At 44.2% G+C, this 22,957-nt stretch overlaps 1 protein-coding gene across 3 annotated transcripts in view; it reads left to right on the top strand.

Moving 5' to 3' along the window:
- runx2b (RUNX family transcription factor 2b) overlaps positions 1-22,957 on the top strand; it is a 41,088-nt gene that overhangs the window by 5,708 nt on the left and 12,423 nt on the right. For 2 of the 3 annotated variants that reach the window (XM_035144252.2, XM_035144249.2), the window contains exons 3-5: positions 12,438-12,697; positions 14,252-14,408; positions 16,423-16,527. In XM_035144252.2, the coding sequence (XP_035000143.1) occupies positions 12,438-12,697; positions 14,252-14,408; positions 16,423-16,527 (522 nt within the window). Of the gene's footprint in view, positions 1-11,246; positions 11,337-12,437; positions 12,698-14,251; positions 14,409-16,422; positions 16,528-22,957 lie in introns of those variants that run through there. The other variant, XM_035144251.1, reaches the window with a different exon arrangement.

The raw sequence follows: 22,957 nt of genomic DNA, 5'->3' as shown, positions 1-22,957 counted from the left end.
GGACTCTCAAATATATAAACCTACTCACCAGCAGGTCATGCAAAGAGCAGCACGTGTTGGACATGTAAGCTGTATTTATGAAGCAATACTGATCATTTCTGTGAAGTAACACATAATGTGCCAGAGTGGAAAAATAGAGGAGTTAGACTTGGCTTAATTTTCAAGGAGACGATGAAACAAGATGAGTAAAGGAGCATGAAAGATTTTAACACCGAGTCTGACTGTGATCAATAGCTTGGCAGCAGATCAGTGGTGCTGTCTGAGGGGATAAGTACACCTTGTTACAACGTGTCTTCAGACGTTGGTATCAGTACTCACTTTCTCTGAAGTTGTAATCATTTATCACTCAGCACATATTTAAAAAAACACTCATAGAGAAACTTTAAATCTTTAAATGGCAGGTTGATATATAGCTGTGTAATGGAATAATAACAGTTTGTTACTACTATGCAAACCTAGAAATGTAATGAGTGCATAGATACTGTGTGTGTGTGTGTGTGTGTGTGTGTGTGTGTGTGTGTGTGTGTGTGTGTGTGTGTGTGTGTGTGTGTGTGTGTGTGTGTGTTAAAGGTGTCTATGACAGAGAGATCTGTCTGCTTGATTAATGCCCTCACTCAAACTGGCACCTGGAACCAATCCCCCCACCGCCCCTGTCCCATGTGCACTGTGTGTGTGTGTGTGTGCACGCGCATGCATGAGTGTGTGCATTCTATACACTTTGCCTTTAGAGGGGCTGAGGGTCGGTCGGTGTTGAGCAGGAGGTACAGATGGGATTGGGGGACTCGGAGCGGAAGAAAAGAAAGGTGTGTGCAGAGGAGGGAACAATAGGTGTCAGTGAAGGGTATGGTGTGTCATTAATAACACACTGGCCCCATCTCCTAATTTGCTCAAATTACCTGCCCACACTGTGGGCCCCCTGCCAGCACCGAGGTGTGAACACAACAGATCAAACACACCTGAGATTCAGAGTGCCCACCCACTCAGCAACGCCCACACAAGCCTTTTATGGTGGCCTGGAGTACATGTGGAAGAGAGAGGATGCGTGTTGATTGTTTCATGTGAGAGTGAGGGATAAAATATAGAGAAAGAGTAAAGCGCAAGTGAGAAAGAGGAAGAGATATGATACAAACGGGCGGATCAGTTTGCGTTCGTGAGACGTCCAGTGAGAGCAACGCAAGACTGAGTCTTTCGAACCACCTCCCATGTGGCACTGTGGGGGTGGCCATTTACCATCATCTCCCCTCCTCTTCCCTTTCCTTCTTCCCTCTCCTTCTCTTTTTGTCCTCCCCTCATTCTTCTAGTCCCAACCCACGCTTTCAGGAAAAGGGCGATGACAAATGTGACAGGGCGCCAATGGCCACCACAATAATCACTGTCGCCAGTGCTGTACCACCTGCGGCACACACACACACACACGTATAGAAACATATGCAAACGTGTGTGCAGACAACTGAAATTAAATATGCCCCTGAGATACAAAAGGGGCCCAGGGAGTGTGTGTAGGTGTGTGTGCAGTTGGATGCCAGCCTTTGAACTTTGATTAGTCTGTAGCTGATATTGACAAGTCTCTGGGGAGACGAGGTAAGCTTGAAATGGTAGATCTCAAGTGGCCTCCAGAGAGAGGAGATGAGAGAGAGAAAGAAAGGAAGAAGGAAAGATAGATAATTGGGATTAAGAACAAAAAACGTTCGTGTTAACATTTTGCTTTAACCTCATTTAGCATTAATAAGCAGGATATCAATACTTAAAAGCTTTTAACATGCTAGACGATTACAACAATTATGTAGTATAAGTATTTGTATTAACTATTAACTGTGCCCACATAGAAACCATTCACAGCCAGTTTTAAAATGTTTTTAAATGAAGACATGTTGAGCTTGAACATTCATTCAAAATGATTCTCAATTCTTGTTCTCAGGAGGCTTTCAGTTGCATCTATTGGCCTTAATCATTGTGGAGGGAGTTGTCATACATATACAGATCATATTTCATATAAATACATGTTTTCAATTATTACAATTGTGTTTTATTGTTAATAATTTTAACACAATTGTACTGTAACTGTAAAGAATGCCATGCAGGAAGAGAAGTACATTAAAACACTTCAAATCTGTACACAACTGCAACTATTGTGTTTAAAACCATCCAGTAATTGTTTTATATGTTACATATATACACTACAGAGGGAGTTGACATACAGTTATACCTGTAAGGTTTCTTGTCTTACAACTTTCCAGAAGCCTGCATGTCCTCCCAAAAAAATTGGAAAAGTTTCAAACTGTTTATGCTGGTACAGCAATGTTACCAAAGTGCAAAAATCCCCAGCGTTACATTTCAGCTCCTTTTCAAAGCTCCTTCCCCGCGACTGGGGCAGGAGACGTTCGAGAACTTGTAGCTGTTTTATGTTGATCCCCCGAAATGTTCAAGTTTACACACATTCAGTCCAATCACGCTGCTCTGACAGGGAGCTCGGCGTGATCAAAGTGTGTATACATGCGGAGTGTCTGATCCTCAGTGGAGCAGGCGTTCAGTCTGGAGTTGAATCCTGTCACTCACCCAGACAAGCTGCCCTCTTACAGTCATCTGTAGTTCATTTTGTTGTCGCCGTTAAAAGTTTTTTCCGTCAACTGTTGCGCTGTTCATTCTATTTTCTGTCTTTCCCCAAAGGAAATAGGTCTCTCTCTCTTCTCTCTCTTTGGATGGAGACCAATAACAGGCCTTTCCCGCTTCACTTCTCCTGATGCTGAATGAGCAAAGGAGCATCCCAGAGGAGCAGGAATATTTTATTAGAGTCATTTTGAAAGTTCCTCTCCTCCTCCTCTGTCTTTCTTCCTCACTCGTGATGGAATTTTAGGATGCTGCAGCAACTCTGTGTGTATGTGTGTGGGGGTGTTTGTGTGTGTGAGAGAAAACAGCTCACGCAGAGCAAAGACAATTCAAAGTTACAGCTAAATGACAGGCTGGGAGCTCTGGTCTTTTGAATCGCATTGTTTTCTTTTTATTCCTGCTTGGGAGGAGAATCGGTGAAAAGAGAAAAAAAAAAAAATCCCAATTGGGACAGAAAGCGAGCAGTTTGGTCTCGGGAGAATTACACTTGGCACAAACAGAAATAGCAGTCATTTTTTGCTGACAAACACTTCTTTATGCAAGGGTGTTTTTTTCGGAGGTGGGGAGTTGGGCTCTTTTTGTTTTCTTATTTATGACAAAGCTACCATTGCAGCATAGGCAGGGTGGTGTGTGTATACTATGGGCTTGATTTACTGTTGTTTTTAAAGATGCATGAGAGAAATAAGGGAATGAGGGATGTGAAAATCAGCTAATTGAAGGAAACGTACCGCCGAAATGATCTTTATAATGTTGACAGGCAAGTTTTTCCTAACTGATCCTACAAAAGTGCCACTTTTACACACACACGCATGATTCTACCTGCACACGCATACTCGTGCACACTCAGGCAGACACACACACACACACGCCCTTTTTCCCTGCAGAACCCTGCAGATGCAGCAGAAACAGTCGAGTTGGTCTCTCTGGTAAACAAACAGTGAGAGGCTGCTGGGAGTCTTCACCGGGCCTCCAAATTATAGTCTGGTTAACCAAAGTCTGAGAGCCAGCCCCTTCACTGCTATACTGCAAATACACACCCACAGCACATGCATAGGCGCACATATACACATGACCTGTGCACATTACAGCCACTATAAGAGGCATAGTTAAAAAGCACATATACAATCAGGTTCTAATGGCACGGCAGTTGAGCCCAGGGTAAAAGATTTTATAGACAGGGGAGAGACTGTGAGGGAAGCACACCCCGAGGGCCCATCATAAATATTACCCAATCACCAGGCTCGCAGTGTGAGATGATTACTGATGAAAAAGAATCCCTTGCAATAGGTTTAATGTTTATAGAGTTTAACCCTGTATACCTGTTTTTTATGATTTTAAGTGTGTTTTACAGGTAGATGCTGATTTGTTTACGCTGAATGAAGAGTTGAGTGATAATGCTCAGCGGCCGAGGTTGGATTGTTTAGCGCTTCTTTAATTGCCTGTAAATGAGTTCTGCAACTACTGGGAACAGTTCTCAGTCTCCTGAGGACACAAGAACATATCAGAGTGATCTATGACGCCATAAAATCCAGTTAAAACTTTTAAGATGATCAGTTCTCGTGAAATGATTTGCCGTAAATCTCGTGCTTTCAGAGTGACAGTATATTCCGGGCGGACAATTTAATTGTCAGCCCGAGACCACATCCCAACAACCCCGTTGCCAGAGAGGGTATTTTTTTTCTTGTGTGTTTGTGTGTGTATGACGTTCAAATTCTCAACTTTGCTATAATGCAACACCACAGAATAGATTGTGTTTGAAGGACAGTGTTTCACAACATAATTGATGTTCCTCGTGGGACGCAGCGAGAAGAGTCCTCCCGCTTAGGACTCGATTTACGTGCTATAGAGCTGGCGTCATCCGCGTTTCAGCGAGGGGCAGAGCACGCACACATGAAAAGGCCCGGTCTTGGAAACCCTGGCTATTTCTGAGGGTGTGTAGAAAATCCACGGTCACAGGTCACATCATCAGACAATAGTCATTTATCTTAATCTTTTCGCTCAACTTTCATGATGTTTTTCTTTCATTGAACCCACTTCCAAAGATGACTGGAGTTGATTTGGTCTGTGTACATCTCAGGATGGAAGTTACGAAAGTGAACTCCATCCATCCGTCTCTTTTCTGCCCCTCTACACCCCCGCTTTGTTGTGAGTCATTTCTGTCCAGTAGCTTTATAGGCACGGCTATAATTATAGGCTTTGGGCAGAAGGTTTTAGGCAAAGGCCCATCTCTGAGTGAGCCGCATCAGCCGTGACACTTTCAACTTTAACTCGTTCGGCACACGGAGCATCAGCTGCTGCATGTAAGGCCTCTCGACATCTTTCACAAGCCAAGGTTTCCTGGGGCCATTTTGACATCTGAATGGTTTGGAATCCAGTCTAGTATGTATGGCTCCAGGTTGCAGAGTTCAGTGCTCAGTGTTTTTGGAGCGGCTCCGAGCCTGGATCGCGATCAGCGAGAGATCAGGAAAAAGAGAAAGAGAGCAAGATCCAAACCCTCGGAAGTTGAGTGTAGCTTGATGCACGCCCAGCGGCTTGCAGCGCCTGCCCATTCCTGTTTTTTCATTTCCTGTTTATCTGATTGGCTGTTGTATCGATGCTGGACATATTCACTTGACTGACTGACAGGCGAGATGTTGATTACCCCCCCAGACGTTATGAAACCTTTGTTTTTCAAATTTACGTAAAAAACATTCATGATGCACATCCTGTGAAGATGGCCAAACAAAACAGATAGTATATTTAATACATTTAAATGCTCCAAGACAAAAAAACATGTATAGTATATTTCCAAGCGTGGGTTTACTCTGTCTTTGGTTAAATGTTTATGTCTGTGTTTAATTGAGCATCAATGACAGAGTTTTTTTCCCCCCTCCATCTGGTCCTCCTCTGCAGCCCCTCACATCGATTTGGACCAAGTGCACCTGGACATTCCTCCCCCCCGTTTCCACGCATGATATACAAACATATATCCTCGCCTACTCTCTCCTTCCTTTCCCTCGCCGTCTCCAGCCGCTCGCCGTCCTGCCTTAGCCTCCTCCAGTCTCAAAACGGGAGCAGTGGAAACGGAGCAAGTGACAGCCGATAGCCCCCCTGCGAGTGCTAGTCTGGGCCGCTGCCGCTGTTTTTGCCTCTCGCCGTCTAGTCACTCTATCTCGCCTGTGCGTCCTTACCTCACATAAATCATCCTCAATCGCACTGCACGGACAGGCAGAACAGAGAGAAATCTCCCTCTATAAATCTGGTATTAGTTTTACCTCGCATAATGAACACAGGGCTTAACGGTCCTGGATACATGAGAACAGCATGTCTTGCAGATGTACTATAAATATTTTGATACTAGCCGGCTAGTTTGCAGAGGGGAAGTAGACCAGTGAAATACACAGAGGAAGGGAAAAGTGTAAAGTGGAATGTTGGCCTAGCCGGAGTGTCTGTATTGTCTTTAGCACCTACAGAGGGTCCCAGTCCAAGAAAAACGCTCTTTACAGGGTTCCTGTTCCCGGCCGCGGTCCGGTACCACTCCTGGATACGCTGCGTTTCCTTAAAAACCAATCCTTCAAACTGGTCTCCAAGGACGCGGGGGGGGGGCTCATTGTTTGATTAATGGCACGATCAGACCTGATTGAGTGAAAGATGATTTGAAGGGAAAACCAGCACGCCTTAGGGACACTCTGGGACCAAGTGTGGGAAAGGCGGCTCCGGGGATGATGTGATCGGTGGAACGTTTGAATTAAAGTGAAGGGCAAATAAAAGCTAATGACACAAAGCCTGCATAGAATGGGGTCGGCCAAATATGCCTGATCACTGCACAAGATATTTAGTTGCAGTGATCTAACATACACACACACTTGCATACAAAAGTGGAAAAACCGAACTCCCCCTTTGTTGGCATTTATCTGGCCTCAGCCCCGGGCGCTGTCACCCTTTCTCCATCAAAGAGCCACACACACAAACACACAGACAAAAAAACTACAAATCCTCTTTATACATGCACAGTTTTAGTGTATGACAGCAGGTGGTGTGTGGCACGTCAACATCTGAAGGTTCCCTGGCAGACACAGAAAGAGTTCTCAGCCCGAGTCGCTCTGATCTATCATTGCTGCTCTTTAATGGCAGCCCTCGTCACATATTACTGCTTTATTTTTCTCCTCTCCATCTCCCAGCCCACAGAAGTTCCTTTTTTGTTCCTATTTTTAAGTACAAGTGATCTCAATTAGGGACCTCCATGAAGGCAGTAGGCGGCAGACAGTCAGAGCAATAAGAGCAGAGAGGAAATTGTCTTTATACCCCTCTCTCCCTCCCTCTCTACCCTCCTGCCACAAGCAGTGAGCAGCCGCCCCCTCCATGTCTCCATCTCTTTCCATGCTGCTCACTGCCATTTTTAAGAAAAGTCAGACAAACTTGCTCTGCATCTCTCTATGTTGCAGTATAAATCCCTTAAACTCTATAGACACGGCCACTCCAGGGGCCAAAGTCAAAAAAGTCGAATACGAATCTTGGACAAGCCTCCATTAAAATGGTTGCTCTGGGACACACACACACACACACACACACACACACACACACACACACACACACACACACCACAGAACGTGCCGTCCTCATCCTAAAAGTTCACAGTGATGTCACGGGCTCGGTGACAAACAGTCATTAAGGGCTTAGCTGTGATCTGGGATCAGTGCGTGAATGTGAGTCGGCGAGGCTGTGTCGATGAGGTCACAAGGAGTAAAGTTTCTGCCCTATCGTCATCCTTCGCTGTCTAGCTGGTTCACTAATTCATATGCCCGGTTGGCCTGGCTACACACCAGAGTGCAACTGACCAGCAGGCTAGATTTGCGGCTGTGTGTCTGTTCTTTCGGTATTGATTGGCGAGTATAGACTGGATACTTGGCTGTTCCGCTGCCTCGCCTGGTGGGCTTGCTGATTGGTCCGCTGGCAAGCCGGTTGGGCTGGTGGTCTGCCAAACATGGAAACATCCCGTTAGAGCTGCAGCAGTCTGGGCCTCGTCACAGCCCTCCTCTAGAAAGCTATAATTAAGTGTCTTGAAAAATGCACCACTGTGAAATGGAGCCTTAATCCTGAGTGGCTGTACTTTTCCTCTTGAATGATGAGAGTATGCGCTTGTGAAAAAGAGGAGGAAGGAGGAAGAGCGGTGTGGAGAGACAGCAAAGTTTTTCACTATAGTGTTGTTGTTGTTCTTCTATAAAAAAAGTGCGTTCATGTGCATGAGTCCATACACTTGGGTGTGTCGCGCTTGAACTGTTGCATCAGACTCTTGTTTTACTTTTTAGCATCAACACTGGGCTCTGTGTCGTGTAATCTTCCCTAATGAGGTGTTGTTAATAGTGAATATAAACAGGGTCTAAGTGTGTGTTTGTGTGAAAATCAAAGAGCAACAGAGATGTAAAGACACAGAGAGATTCTGCACGGTTGGTTTGCTGACATTATAGACAGATGCGTGTGTGTGCGTCTTTGTGTGTATGTGCTCATATTAGCGCTTCACACAGTCGCTGTCATTCCAAGTGGGAACGAGAACAAAAAACTTTTATTGTACGCTTGATATCTCGACAGGAAAATTTGTCAGAGCGTCAGCCGAGTTTGATTTTTATTGAAAACAAATAATCGAAGCTGAGAGGCAGAAATACAATATTACCATAAATCATAAAACGCACATCCTGCTCAATGTGGTATACTGTGGTTCTTCACTGTTAGTGACTTCTCCTACTGTGCAATGACTCCGAGCCAGTGTAACACAGTAGATGAATAGTCCCAGAGCCGGGAGAGACGATCCAGCTGTGCAGCAGGCAAGCAGCAGCCGCACTGAGGGAGCAGCTCTACGCGAGATTCATTACCACATAATATTAAGTCTGATGCAGAGTCGGTCAAATGCCCTTGAAGGCCAATACTTTGTAAAAGGTTACAGCATTTAAGCTGGATCCAAAGTCGATACTTGGCTGGGTAAAAGCATTACAGTGATGGAAGTATTTTCTGACTGAAACAGCAAATTCAGGAACATTAACGCCCTCTCCCGCTGTCGGCCTCACATCTCCAGGAAATCAGACGGGAGGATTTTTTTTTAACTCTGAGGTCGCCCCTCACCTCTGGATGACAGCACCAGATAGCAGGCATCGTAGCATGAGCCGCCGTATCCTGTAGTATGTAGGGAGCTGGAAGGCAGATGCTGGACGTGCAACAGGGAGGAAAAGCAGAGTCAGATGGGACAAACACTCTTTGATGAGCGGGGTCTTGTCAAGACTATACACCGGGGGGGAAGGGGCGGGGGGGTTTAGAGGTGGGAAAAATCAAGGGGTTCTTCCTGCTGCTGCCTCTGATGGGACAACAACGCAAAAGACGAGTAAAAAAGTGCGACTGAGGAAGTGAAATTGTACCAACTCTTTATTTTTAGTCAAGCAAAGACTTAGAAAATTACATTTAAATTGTAATCGGAAGAAAAGCAATGTCAAACACAAATGCATTCAAAATAATTAGGCTGACTAACTTGATTGACTCAGCGTGAGTTATTATTTCATCCCCTAACGTTTCCTAAATTAGATTTCACTACAACATTAGGAGGTTTTCCACATTACTGCAAACGTATTGAGCGCTGAAGAAGAAAAAAAAATAAGATAATATCAGAGGTGAAACTTAACTCTGTTGGAATAACTAGCTTCACGGTTCCTGCAAGGCCATGTTTATCACTATTACAGATTTAATTACTACTATTCACATTTATTCATCCATGAGTTGTTAGCTGATCTTTGAGAATGTTGGACAATGTGAACCATATTTCTGGTGTTTGGGGCACATGGAGGGGAAGTGTAACTCAATCACTCTTTTTTTTTTTTTTCTTTTCCCCCTCCCTGTCCACATGACGAGGTGCCAGATGCGTGTCAGTGCTTTCAGACTTTATATATATCCCTCCCACATCCTCAGACACACACACATATGCTAACAGACATGTATGAATGTGCACACCCACGTACATACATAGTTATGAAACATAAGGAGTTGGGTTATTTCAAATGTTCGGGCTGCACCAAACCTTTTTTTTTGTCTCTGCACAAACATCTTGTTGTGAAATGTATAAAGTTCTATACAACTGCGGCATTTTAAATAAGTTGCAAAAGCCGTGACAGGATCTAAACAACCAGGCAGCTGTGCCTCCCAGTAGTCACTTTTATTTTTGAAACGGGGCCCAGAGTATCAAAGGCCTTTGTCTTAAAGACTCTGTAATAAAAGCCTGTTTAAGAGCAATGGAAAAGGAACACAGAGTAGCTATACACATGCTGTTGTGTGATGTGGCACTCAGAAAACACTCATCGGGAGACTGATGGATAATCAGGACGGAGGGCGGGGTGGGTGATGAGAGTCGGCTGAGATCTCACGGAGAGCTCACGGAGGGGAGATGATGCCCTCTACAGTAGACACAGGAGGGGCAGGCAGAGCAGGCCCTCACACTGACTGTCTTCAGAGCAGCATCCACTCTGAGTAATGCACATTTCAACACTGAAATCAAAGCTTAAAATAATTGCATTCTTTCGTTCTATCTCATTTTTCACAAGTTGCAAGCTATAGGACAGTAAAAGTGTCATTCAGGCTTTTTAAAATTGGATTTTACCATATTTTTGTTTTAGTTTTGCCTTTCTTCGGAAAATCTTTAATTGGCAAGAAAAATATCTTTGCATCGTTTATTTTGCAGTGGTCGAAGAAGTATTCTGATGTTTTATTGAAGTAAATATTACAATTATAAGTAATGCATTGAAATGTATTATCTGCTAAATGCTTAAAGTAAAGTTACTCATATTATAAAAAGATGCCCCCTGTGAATAGTTATTATTACTATTTTGTCAAAAATGTATAAATGACTGTTACTGTTGCATTAAGGAGAGAGTAGCATTTTATTTTTGAGGTTGGTCAAGACAGAGCTAGGTTTAACTAATTTAAAGAAGTTGAAGTAGTTTAAAATACAATAATACATGATTTTGAATAGTCATATGTATTGAATGTTCAAATCTTAATATGCACATTAAAGGCTTCCATTTAAATAGAGTAAAGTAAAAAAGATAAATGATTTCCTTATGTTGTAATGGAGTATGAGTATCAAATAGCATTGAATGCAAATGCCCATCTAAAGTTCAAGTACTTGAAAATAGCACTTGAGTAAATGCACTTGATTACTTTCCACCGTCATTTTTTGAGATTCAGTTTTGAAAAGTGTGCGTAAGTACGCACGTTCCAAACTTTCCAGATGGTCGTCTTTTGGAGCTGTTAGATCTAGTTGTCTTCTAATTGAATTGAAGTTGTATGAGACACATGATTCTCTGTAATTGAAGAGAGCAGTTGGATGATAGGAAACTACCACATGTGCGGACGAGCACGCAGTGGAGCCCGTGTGGAGCCCGTGTGGAGCAGGGTACCTGTACACCTGCACAACAGCTCTCCCCTGCGCTCGGCTGAAACTCTACTCCCGAGACTCTACCTGACTCTGCGCTCTGCTCTGACTCACTCACTCCTACCTTATGGAGTGTGAGTCACTTCTCGACCGGGCTCTGCTCTCTGAACGCTCCCCCTGTGCGCAGCGCATTGTCGGGATATCGTGGTAACACAACACGGTGGGGGTGCGGGGGACTGGATGGTGGACCGATGCGTTGTGCTACACTCTTGACTGGAAATGACCATCTCCTCCGGGGTTAGGAGCGCGGGGGACGGTCCGGGGGAGCGCTGACATGTCGGTACGTACACCGGGGCTAAACTCTGGAACTGTGGCTGACGATCGAGATTAGGAAGAGAACTGTGGCTTGAGACGCAGCCGCCCCATGTGTGTTTAATGAAGGTGTCGACGTTACACGGAGACCTGTGCGATCGGCTATATAGGCGTGATAGATTATGGCGCAGGGAATGGATCTGACTCCAGACACCACGTGTTGGAGTCGCATCAGTGCAGTAATTGCTGAGCGCTTGAGCTATATAAACCACAAAAAGCCTGCGCACGGGAAACCCCGGCCTCAAAACACTAACCACATTTACGGCTACAAAAACTGGATTCGTTTTTCCGCCTCCTTCATCTCAACACCGATGATTTTTTTTTTTCTCTCCCTCTCGCTGATCCATCAACATTTTTAACCCTAAAAAACCAGAGCGAATTTACGGAAAAAATATACAATTCGCAGGCGTCGCTGGGTTATAAATAGCTCAGTTAAAGTATTGTCAAAGCTTATCCCTTTGACTTTGAAAACTTTTTTTTGTGTGTGTACATAGCCCGCGGGCTTCCAGAGACTCTTTCAGTCTGGCACAAAGACGCACCTGGAGCAGCGCTTTGACTTCTCACTCGAGGAAGACACGCACAAACTTTTTTTCAGCATCTGGCTCGGCTGCTCCTTTTTAAACCTGCCTTTTTTCTCTGTAACTCTAGAGCCTGTTACGCGCTTGGACATTTATTTGATGTTATTTATATCCGCACATGAGCAGCGACGCCTGCGTTATGGCGCACGGACGCTTCTTCCGAGAAGTTTGAAAGGAAAAAAAGAACTTGTCATTTATACATCATCACGTTTTCACGGGTTGTTTTTCCTCGCTGGAGAAGTGTATTTTATGTCCTTTTGAAGGCGACCACTAAAGTTTGTAGTGGAGACGGTTTCGGAGACGTTGGTGTTCGCTCAGTCCCATTTTCCATTGGCAGACGCGCTGAGGTTCAGCGAGCAGCGGCGGCGCACACTTTCTCCCCCTGAGCGCGTGTGTGTGTGTGAGAGAGAGAAAGAGAACAAGCTGAGGAGCCTCTCTGGTGCCTGTTTCTGTTCTGATCGTCAACGCTGTTGTGATGCGCATTCCCGTAGATCCCAGCGCCAGCCGGAGGTTCAGTCCGCCGTCCAACAGCCTCCAGCCGGTCCCAGGGAAGATGAACGATGGGAGCTCCCCGGGCGGGCAGCCGGACGCGGCGGCGGTGCCGAGACTGCGCCCCCACGAGAACCGCAGCATGGCCGAGATCATCGCCGACCACCCGGCCGAGCTGGTGCGCACCGACAGCCCCAACTTTCTGTGCTCGGTGCTGCCCTCCCACTGGCGGTGCAACAAGACGCTGCCTGTCGCCTTCAAGGTGAGTCCCGACTCCGTTCTGTGTGTGCTGGATTGAAAGGTGGCTGAACTGCGGTGTGGTTCATCTCTACTGGGAGAGAGTCGGCCACAAAATGGAGCCAAAAACGGATTTAAAACAGATTAAATGTGAAGTGCAGGATTGTTCCTTAAGCAACTGAAATTAATTTCATGCCGTTGCATGCCGCGATTTTAGGTCAGTGTTATGTTGTTTATTATTCTCTTCCCTATTTCACATTCGACATTATATCACCTGTATTTATCACTTTCTCCAAAAAAAAACAGAATTGTTGCAAATGTTAAATCCGATTTAACGTTTTTTTAGTGTGACTTCACAAGCTAAATATTTCAGATAATGCTTTTTTAAAAGAAAAAAGCTTAAATTGAAGATGATGCTTAAAAAGACAGAAAAATGTTAAAGGTTGGGTTGAATGTAAAAGAAGGAAATGCCTGCTTATATTGTTTTATTTTCATATTTTGTGGACTAAAAAAATATTTAATGTCAATTAATATTGTGAATTAAAATACTGTGACCCTACCATTCAGATAGTAATATTAATAATAAGAATAATCTTTGTTTTTAATGATGATTAATTGAAATCTTCTAAATAAGACAATCATTTTCACATTAAAAAAATAAATAATTTGAATCTATAACAGCTTGTAACAACCACACTTTGATTTACTGTAACAAAATACAATTTTGATTACACTAAATTACTGTCATTCATCTTCACATGTTGAACATCTAATGAGCTGGAAATCAAACACAGAAAATGCATATTATTAGATGTATTTATATAATTGTTTATATATTGAAGGCCTCTGTTGACTGACTGATATTTCACGGCAAAGGCCCCATTAATTACTTGACAGATATTATTTAAAAGTCTGGATCAGAGACACACCACAGTGGAAATTTGTAGCTGTAGCTCCGGCTTCAAATCAAATGTGACACTTAAAAAATATATGTGTGTTATTTAACGGTTCTCATCTCGACGGCTCTGTAATTATTGCTGCTCGGGCCTGCTCACGCTCTTTTATCTGCATCCAGGCATCTAAATGATAACACGAGGCCCTCACTGCTTTTCTTTGTTTTGTTTTATAAAGACAAGTATTTGAAGAGTGATTCACGTAATCGCATTCATCATGATATCAAGCAGCTTTGGTAGATTGAAATTAAATCCATTTATCAACATCATTTGGGGAGGGTGTGTGTGTGTGGGGAGGGGGGGGGTGGCATGATGTAAAACAAGTCTGTCACATTAGCCAGATGAAACCGAGAATGAAACGAATGTTTGGTTTCACTCAGCTTTTGGCTTTTAACTGACAGAATTGCTTTATTTAATTTTCTTTCTGCATTTTTTTTATTTCCTTTAACCATGAGAGGGAGAGAATATATTGCAGCTTATTGTGTAGTGATATAGTTCACCAGATTTTGGTTTATTGTGTAGTGATATAGTTCACCAGATTTTGGCCTTAGGACAAGTGTGTAAAGTCTTGTCAGAACTGTGATAAAAGTACATGCTTAATTTTTGGCCTTTGTGCCCACCGACAGGTGGTCGCCCTGGGAGACGTAACTGATGGGACTGTTGTCACGGTAATGGCGGGAAACGATGAGAACTACTCCGCCGAGCTGCGGAATGCCTCAGGTGTGATGAAGAACCAAGTAGCGCGTTTCAACGACCTCCGCTTCGTGGGCCGCAGTGGCAGAGGTGAGGCCTGAAACACTGTGCTCCTTCCCCTGTACACTTCTATTAGTCAGAAGGAGCTATTAGGTTCAGTGGTGTGGATTAGTGGTCACATTCCCTACGTGGCAACCACATAATGATCTCTCTAACTCCGTGCTCAAATCCCACCGCCCGTCTCCTTAGAGTGGCGAGTCATCTTCCTGCCACTCTTTTTGCTTTAAAAGGAGGATCCTTCATCTTGTTTTTTATCTTTTAACCAAGGTGAAACAGACAAGCCTCTGTCTCCTTCTTGGTATATTTGCCCTAGGTTAAGAAACAATACCATGGACAAAGACAGGATGTGTGTCAGTCCAGCATCAGCTGCAGAGGAAAGTGTTGCTCTGATAAGGACAAACAAGGCTTTTATTCATCCTCTTCATAAAACGTTCACCTGACATGACCCAGTTCAAGTCAGGCTTATAAACATGTTGGGTGGTGCTGCAGGCCTGCAGCTGATCGCTCTGCACATATCCCCAGGCTGTTAGGCAGCGCGGCAGAGGCACTCTGCTATTGGGCCAAATGGAATTCCCTGAATATTTGGCATCACCCAAGTGACTGGTTGCATCGTTCACCATCTTGATGCTTAATCATTTTATTTATGGCACCTAGGCTGTGCTCTCACTCGCCATTTCCAAACTTTATGGAAATATTTTCTTTGAGACTTTTCATTGTCTACAAGTCTCATAGAAAACTTTCACCAATAATAAGTTGATGGTGATAAAAGCTGTCAGCAGCTCTAACACTGACTTTTCCTCTCAGTTTCCTGTCAGTAAGGCAGGCAGGAGGTGGGAGTCAAGAGGGGTGAGGGGTGAAAAAAGTATAGAGAAGAGATGAGGCGTGGTGGCTGGAACGTGTTGCCACGGAGAACTTGCGTGCGTCCCTTTGCTGTGACACAGAATCTAGTGACAGGAAGTGACAAAGGAGCCAGGGGGGATCAGACTACAAGGTGTCTGAAATGAATACCTGGCCACGACGGAGATAAGTACAAACAGAGCAAACTGATAGGATGTTAGATAACTAAAGGTTGTCTATAAAGAGGAGGGGGGAGCAAACAGAGATGGACAAAGATTGATAGCCACTGTTTGATGACAGCTTGGATGGATAGGACAGGTGACAGAGAGTAATCGGATACTCTTGATAACATCATTAGGCTTAATAGTGTGCTAGTGAACAGGCTTGTTTGACACTAAGCCCAAATTAGATCGCAGGTAGCACATGACAGCAGCGATGATGGGAGGGAGCGCAGGGAGGTGACGCACCGGTTGTCCCACTTTTATCGCAGATCGCTGACTCTGCTGCACCCACATGGCCCTCCAACCAGGTATGTGGGACACCTGTTGCATCTGTGATGTGCTATCTCCCCAACATATCTCATGGCTGCCGTGAAAGGCATGTTTAGAGTGAGCTACAGTGTGGAACGGAAGAGGATGGGGATGCACGCGGGTGGATGGCTCCGACTGAATGGACAGCTGCTCCGATGAGTCGCTGTAGCTACCTGCCCCCCCCCACACACTTCCAGTTTGCGTCTCGTAGCCTTGGTTACGTGACGCGTCTGCATACCTCATACGTTAATGCTGCTGCGGACTTGGCTGCTGCGTTCTGATTCATAGCATTCCTCGTGCACACACACAGGAACATGCACACTTGCACAGAGACACACTTAACCCCAAGGCAGCAACTGCTGGGGATTATCGAGAAAGGAAGTGACTATTAAAATGCCTCTCGCCCACTCACACAGTGTTAGACAGGGAGAAACTCTGGATAACAATATACTGGGTCCTCTAGTTAATATTCCATTTAGGCTCTGCCAAAAAACCTAAATAGAGCCTCTCAAACAGCCGATATTGTCGTTACTCCTCTAAAAGTCGATTTTCCCCAGTTTGTATTGGCTATTATGTGATCACAACCACACTTGTGACTTAGGGATGGTTTAGCAATGAATGCAGGTCATTGTCTCTGCAGATGGTATGTCATTTGATGTTGTTTGATGTCACCACAGGCAAGAGCTTCATGCTGACAATCACAGTATTCACTAACCCACCACAAGTGGCCACTTACCACCGAGCCATAAAGGTCACCGTGGACGGACCGCGTGAGCCCAGGAGTGAGTACAACTGCACGCTAATACACTATGGGAATATGCATGATCCATATTTCATCTTCTTAATGTGCCTTGAAAGGGTGAACATACATGTTTGGGGACTCAGATGCAAAAAGCATGTTTAAAATCAAAGCATTAGGAGTCTAAATATGCTTATTTGTATTATCGCCTCTGTGGGTCAGTCTCCAGAAACACTGCTTCCTACATTCCCCACAATGCACCACAACAGCGTCTTTAATTAGACCCTCTCTGCCTTGTAAATGCCCACTTCAGTCAAAGGCCACACCTCCAGCTTTTAATAAATGCTCAAATTTTAAGTCTCATGCCCAAGCTGAGATAAACATGATGACATCATCAGCATAATTGTGTTTCTAATTTTCTAAAAGCTTCCTCCAAAGACCCTGAAAAACTCTTAGTACAGACTTAGCTGTGTTTCTAAGCTTGTCCTTTTAACTAAGCTGTGGTTGTGTCTGACTCTGCAGCTAGCCAATGGCAGCACATGCCCAGCTAAAACGATGAGAGTGTAATAAAACGGCTTAATTAACAAAATAAACATATTCTGTTAGAAGTTGGGATTTTGTTAATAAGTAATCAACTGCTATTTAAGTTGACCACTGACCGGTGAAAAAACAGCTCAGCCTCCCATGTGACGGTTTGAGAAAAGGAAGAGGAATAAAACGCGAGGCCGAATATTCCCGAGAGGGTACACTGGGTAGCAGAGTGCTAGCATCAGCTCCTTTTAATGGGCCATATAAAAACAACTGAGGAGGAAAAAAAAACTTTACTATAACCGTCAGTGCCAACTGGTCTGGCATGCAGCTGTTTCCTAAATCCTCCTCCCTATTCATAAAAAAAAAAAAAGAAACATATTCATCATACCCGCCCGGCGGCCCCCATTACATGTGGCACCAGGACGCACAGAGACACAGAGGAGCTAGGAGACAGTCGGATTAGTACCACCATCAGTCTCTGTTGTAGGAAACCTGCCCGTGGTGCCAAAAACCGCCTCACACAATAGACATGCAGTGCTCATCAACACGCACCCAGAAACAAAGGCACATGCTTGTCCTCAAACGCACATGTACTCACAATCACACCCACTATTTCCCCTCCATCGCTGGGCGCTCTTGAGCCATGTTGTTTGATCAAAAGCATTTCCTGTGCATCTGCCGTCCCCCTTCAGATGACTTTCAAACAAGTCCTGTTGTTTGGTGGCGAGCAGATGAGCCGGAGGAAGGATTTGTTTAGAAGAGCTGAAGATGGTCTCAACAAAGTCTTTTCATAAAGCCTTAATGGATGTTAGACTGAGACACTAAACTACATATAGGCAGAACTATAGCTGATGGTGTCAGGTGAGGGGAGGAGACTTTGCACTTTTATCCACTGTTCTTCCCTTGTATTTGCTCAATTTGTGGTCTGGTAGAAAGCTTTAAAGTTAAAGTTTGTATGTTTTAACTTCAGTCTCAGGACAGTAATTTAAGCAATAAAGACTATGTCATCATACGTAACCCCTGAACTTCTTTAGTTCGCCGTTAAGTGGTCAGAATTGCAGCGCCGGTGTAATTTACCCAGAAACTACAGCCAAAACACGTCTCAATCTCAGGGGTCATTAAGCCGAGTTCAGAGGGTGGCAAAACACACATGTGCCCTCTCAAGCCCTCCACGTTTCAGCACGGAGGAGGCCTCAGAGCTGAGAGCACCGGCTGTCTCCAGGACTGCGATTCAATCTGTGAACGCTTCATTGACACATGGGGGGCTTTGTCGGCCATTACAGCTCTATTTTGTGTTAAACGAGTGGGTAATTAGGAGGCCTGTGGTACACTGGGCCCCTAAGGGAGAGGTCCACACAGAGAAAGAACAGTAGGCTGTCTTAAAGTTGACATACACTGGCACTCTGTGGCCCTGCGCTGTAAAAACACTGTGTTGTTTGTGGAAAATACACTGACAATAACACTGGATTTCAATTTGGGCTGCAGATCGGTGTGAAAAGCTCAAATAAATCACCACTCTCTGTTTTTGTTGAGTGTTTTCTGACACTTTTGCTCCCTGTTAATGACTCGCGTGGTTGCGGTGCCTCGTTCAGGAAGGACATTTTGTGTATATGTGTTTGATAAGACTTATGGTAGCCATATGAGTCTTCCTGAGGGATGTCATTTCCCCCAGGGGTTCCTCATCTAATATAAGAGGGGGAATAAAGATGGACCACCCATGAATGAAGGGGGCTCATATCTCTGAACTGTGGCATCGAGCTTTAACTAATTAATTGGGTGGTTAGAGTGACGAATATCAGTGAGGCCTAGTTTAAAGATCTGTGGTATGATTTTCCTGTGTGTGTGTGTGTGTGTGTGTGTGTGTGTGTGTGTGTGTGTGTGTGTGTGTGTGTGTGTGTGTGTGTGTGTGTGTGTGTGTGTGTGTGAGTATGGTAAGTGGTTAGTCAGGTCCCTCTGGCCACTGTGCTATTAGCAGGAGGCTAACTCGGTTTCTGTGGTTCACATTGTGCTTAATCGCTTGACAGCTCTTGGTTACCCTGTGGTTCGCCACTGCACCAACAACTCAACAAGTGTGTTTGTAGACGTGTGCGTGTGTGTGTTCATGCATGTAGGCATGTGCATGTCTGTTTGCTCATGAAGATATGATTGCCGACGCATGTATTTCTGTCGCCCAGCGCCTGGGTCTGCATGTGTGCAGACACATAACATTTCAGAGACTGTGTGTGTGTGTGTTATTGATGTCATTAGTCTAGTGTCTAGTGTAGCCACACTGCTGATTTGGAGCAAAACTAATAGGCCTCATTAAATGTCATTTTAAACTAATAGACAGGGAGTGGTTGCTTAAACCAATATGCTTTTATAGGTGGTTCTGTCTCCTTTCAGCTGCTCCTAAAGGTGGCTGCAGCCAGCTGAGACAAACTTCCTGAGCGATAATAGCTGAGCTGTATTAACACAATATACAAGGCTTTCTGTCCAAACCCACTGTTCTCATTATAGTTAATTGTTGACAGACAAACATAGGAGGTGACAAAAACCATTATGGCGTCACATGTACTGTGTCTTGCTGCTGCATATTGCAGTGGTTACTTTGCGTAATTCTGGGTCGTGTGTGTGTTGTCTGTCAGTGGTGAAGGTTAGCGGTCAGGCATGGTCTCTGGTGTTTAAAGCTGCTGGGTCTGGGGGGTTCTGGACTCAGGAAAGGGGTCGTGTTTTGTTTCGGTTTTGGTCAGGGTGTTAACAAGTCTGGTGAAGAGGCCCTGGTTACTCACAGGTCTGTAGACAATATTAGTGGTTTAAGAAACCCATTTGCACACACACATACTCATACGTACACGTACACACAATAATTTCTTATGCAGATCTCTATACTAGCGCACATTTGTACCAAAAAAAATTAAATGAAATGTAAAATTGCCCAAGAAAATACGATGGCTAATAGCAGGCAAGAAATGTTCAGCTTGAAAATGCATGCATAGTGACTTTGTGCAGGCAGCAAGTCTTAAGTTGTGTCAGTGAGGAATTTCAAAGCTGTGGAGCCCACTCAGCAAAAGCTCCGTCAAGTCTTGTAACTTACCTGGACCTTTGAACAGCCAGGAGAACCTCACCAGAGGACCTCAGGCAGTGGACCAGCTCACAAAGTGTTAGAAGTTGAAAGTTGTATTTTGAGTCCTAGACCTAATTTAACCCCAAATGTGATCAGCAATTTTCTCAAACAATTAGTAGTTTTAATGGGATAAAAAGTGGAAACTTTTCTCCAGGTCTGTAGAGGAGAAAAGAGATCTGGTTTTTGATCCCAAAAAATTGAGAAAAGAAGGACTATACAACCTTCTTGACTTTAGCAGTGACAGCCAAGGTTGTCATGAGTGTATGTAGTGAGTGAAGTTTGGAAAAGTGGATAAGATTATCTTTAGTTTTTGCTGAAGAAAAGTTTTGGACATCTAGCACTTAATCTCAGTAAGGCAGTCAATGAGAGTGAGAAAATCCCCATTAATTCAAGGAGTTATTGATACATACATTTGGGTGTCATCTGCATTAACATGAACCATGTAAGACCTCTTAAGTAAGATCTGAATCAAGACAAAGCCAAAGAGTCCCATGGATTAATATTATATTTGACAATAACGTCCCCATTTAAAGAGAAAACAATAGTGCGTCTAAAGCAGAGCCTTGAGGTACACCACAAATTAAATCGGCAGAAGAGGATGATGCATGTTTCCACTGCATGCACTCAGACATACACCCACACACCTAAGCAACTTTATTGGAGTGGTTGCCAGGCAGCACCATATTAAAACTCCTGAAATAAGACTGCCATCATACTGCCAGGCAAGAAATAGTATGAGTAAGTGAGATCCTCCCATTAACATGTCTATCATCACCAAAAGGGCCGTTGAACATTGTCATCACACACACAAAGGCTGTTACAAGCACTCGTAGGGTGCAATTACCTGCTGTAAGGCCCATGCTTTATTTCTTACAAAGGACGTTTATGCTCAAAACTAAATGCTAAGATCCACACGGATGCTAATTACATTCTTCAACAATATTTAGATGATGTCAGATAGCTATCATTTCATTTTCTTGAATTATGTACAGTAATATGAGTCACTTTATGTCTGTGGATTATCATGCCTTGTCAGCTACTGCCTCCAGCAGTCTGTCCAAAAAATAGAATATGCTTTTGTACGGCATCAATGGTAATTAAAGGGGATTTTAGAAGAGTCAGTAGTCTTTTGTCCGTCACAGACATACACACACAGACACACACCCACCTATCTGCTGCTGCCTTGCTCGAAGCAGCTTTTAACAATGGGACCCGGACAAATAAAACTCACCCAAACATCAGGAGGAAAAGGAATGAAAAGACGAAGGGAGGGAGGGAGGAAGGGGGGAAAAGAAAGAAGAGGAAAAAAAAGACTTCAGGCTTTTCCAGAGGCAGTCAGTCAGTTGAATGTCTCATGAAGTTCCTTGAAGAGGTGCCAAGGCCTCGACAACGCAAAACACAAAATCATTCAGTGGGAGGCAGGGAGGGAGGGAGAGGGAGGGAGGGAGAGAGAGGGAGAGAGAGAGAGAGAGAGAGAGAGAGAGAGACGAATGAATAAAGAACGAGGAAGAGAAGCAGAAAGTGAATATGATGCATAATGAACATAATGTATAAAAAGAGATAAAGGTTAAGAAAGGAGTTGGCTCTGATTGGTCGACTCTGAGCTCCAACGAAAACATCTCTGAGGGATTTGTTCTTCCCTGTTCTGAATCAAAACACTTAAATGTGAGCGGAGAGGTGCAGAGGGACACTGTCTGAAAACCACACACACGACTGTGTGTGTGTGTGTGCCCTTTAAACTATAGACAATATGATACAAATGTGTGAATACAAAGTATTTTTTCTTTCAATAAATGTATCACCTTTGAGAATAGCTGTGTGTGTGTGTGTGTGTGTGTGTGCGCGCCCTTCCCTCGCCTGGCTTGCTTCCTCCAGGCTGGAACGCATGGACCACACAGACGGCTGGCAGCGCTCCACGACAGCCTGGCTCCCTCTTTCTCCTTCTCTCCTTCGCTTGCTGCCTCATCTCCCATGCCTCCTCTCCCATCTCTCTCTCTTTCTCATTTTTTTTCCATTTCTGTTTCTATTATTTTCTTCCCTCTCTCGCTCTCCTCTCTCTTACCAGACCCCCATGGTAGACGGGCGTCTGGCTGTCACCAACTCATGCCCTTTTCCTCTCGAGACGGATTCTGCCAGCTTCAGATTGCCACCTGAAATAATTCATTGTTTCTGACCGTTCGCAAAAAACAACATGACCACTGTGAGGGCTCCCGAATAAAAAAGTGAAATATGGACCCAGTGCATTCATTCATCGACTTTACTGGCTGCTCCACCGTTAGATGACTGACACACACACACACACACATACGCATACAAACACAGACTGGCTGATTCAACTCAGGCTCCATGAGCACGGGGGTTTTTCTGAATCAGCCCCAAAGATACACTCATTTGAGCTCACCCAGTGATCATAAACCAGCCTGAAGGGCTTCGAGGGCATGACGTGACACAAAATTTATAAATTATCCCATTTATACAGGATTTTCTGGCACTCCGCATTTTCCTCACGTGTTACTTAGTCAGGCAACAGGCAGGAGAATTTCCCATTGACGTGTCTGCGACGTTAGCTGAAACTTGATGTGTCGATGGGGGGGAGGCGGTACTTAAAAGAAGTAGGTCGACATTGTGGAAACATCTTCTTGGTGAGCGTACGGTAAATATGAAGCTGTATCTCTGAGATGTTAAAGAATGGAAACAGCTTGTCTGGCTCTGACTAAAAGGAACTAAATCCTCCTACAACCACCTCTAAACCTCACTAATCAACACATTGTGTATGTTTGTTTAATCTGCACATAAAATGAATTTTATTATCTTTAGGCAAAGCCAGGAGAGCTGTTTC

This window comes from Hippoglossus stenolepis, chromosome 20, assembly GCF_022539355.2.
Source record: "Hippoglossus stenolepis isolate QCI-W04-F060 chromosome 20, HSTE1.2, whole genome shotgun sequence".
NCBI lineage: Eukaryota > Metazoa > Chordata > Actinopteri > Pleuronectiformes > Pleuronectidae > Hippoglossus > Hippoglossus stenolepis.
The sequence above is the reverse complement of the archived record's forward strand: the minus strand, read 5'-3'. Positions and strand labels throughout refer to the sequence as shown.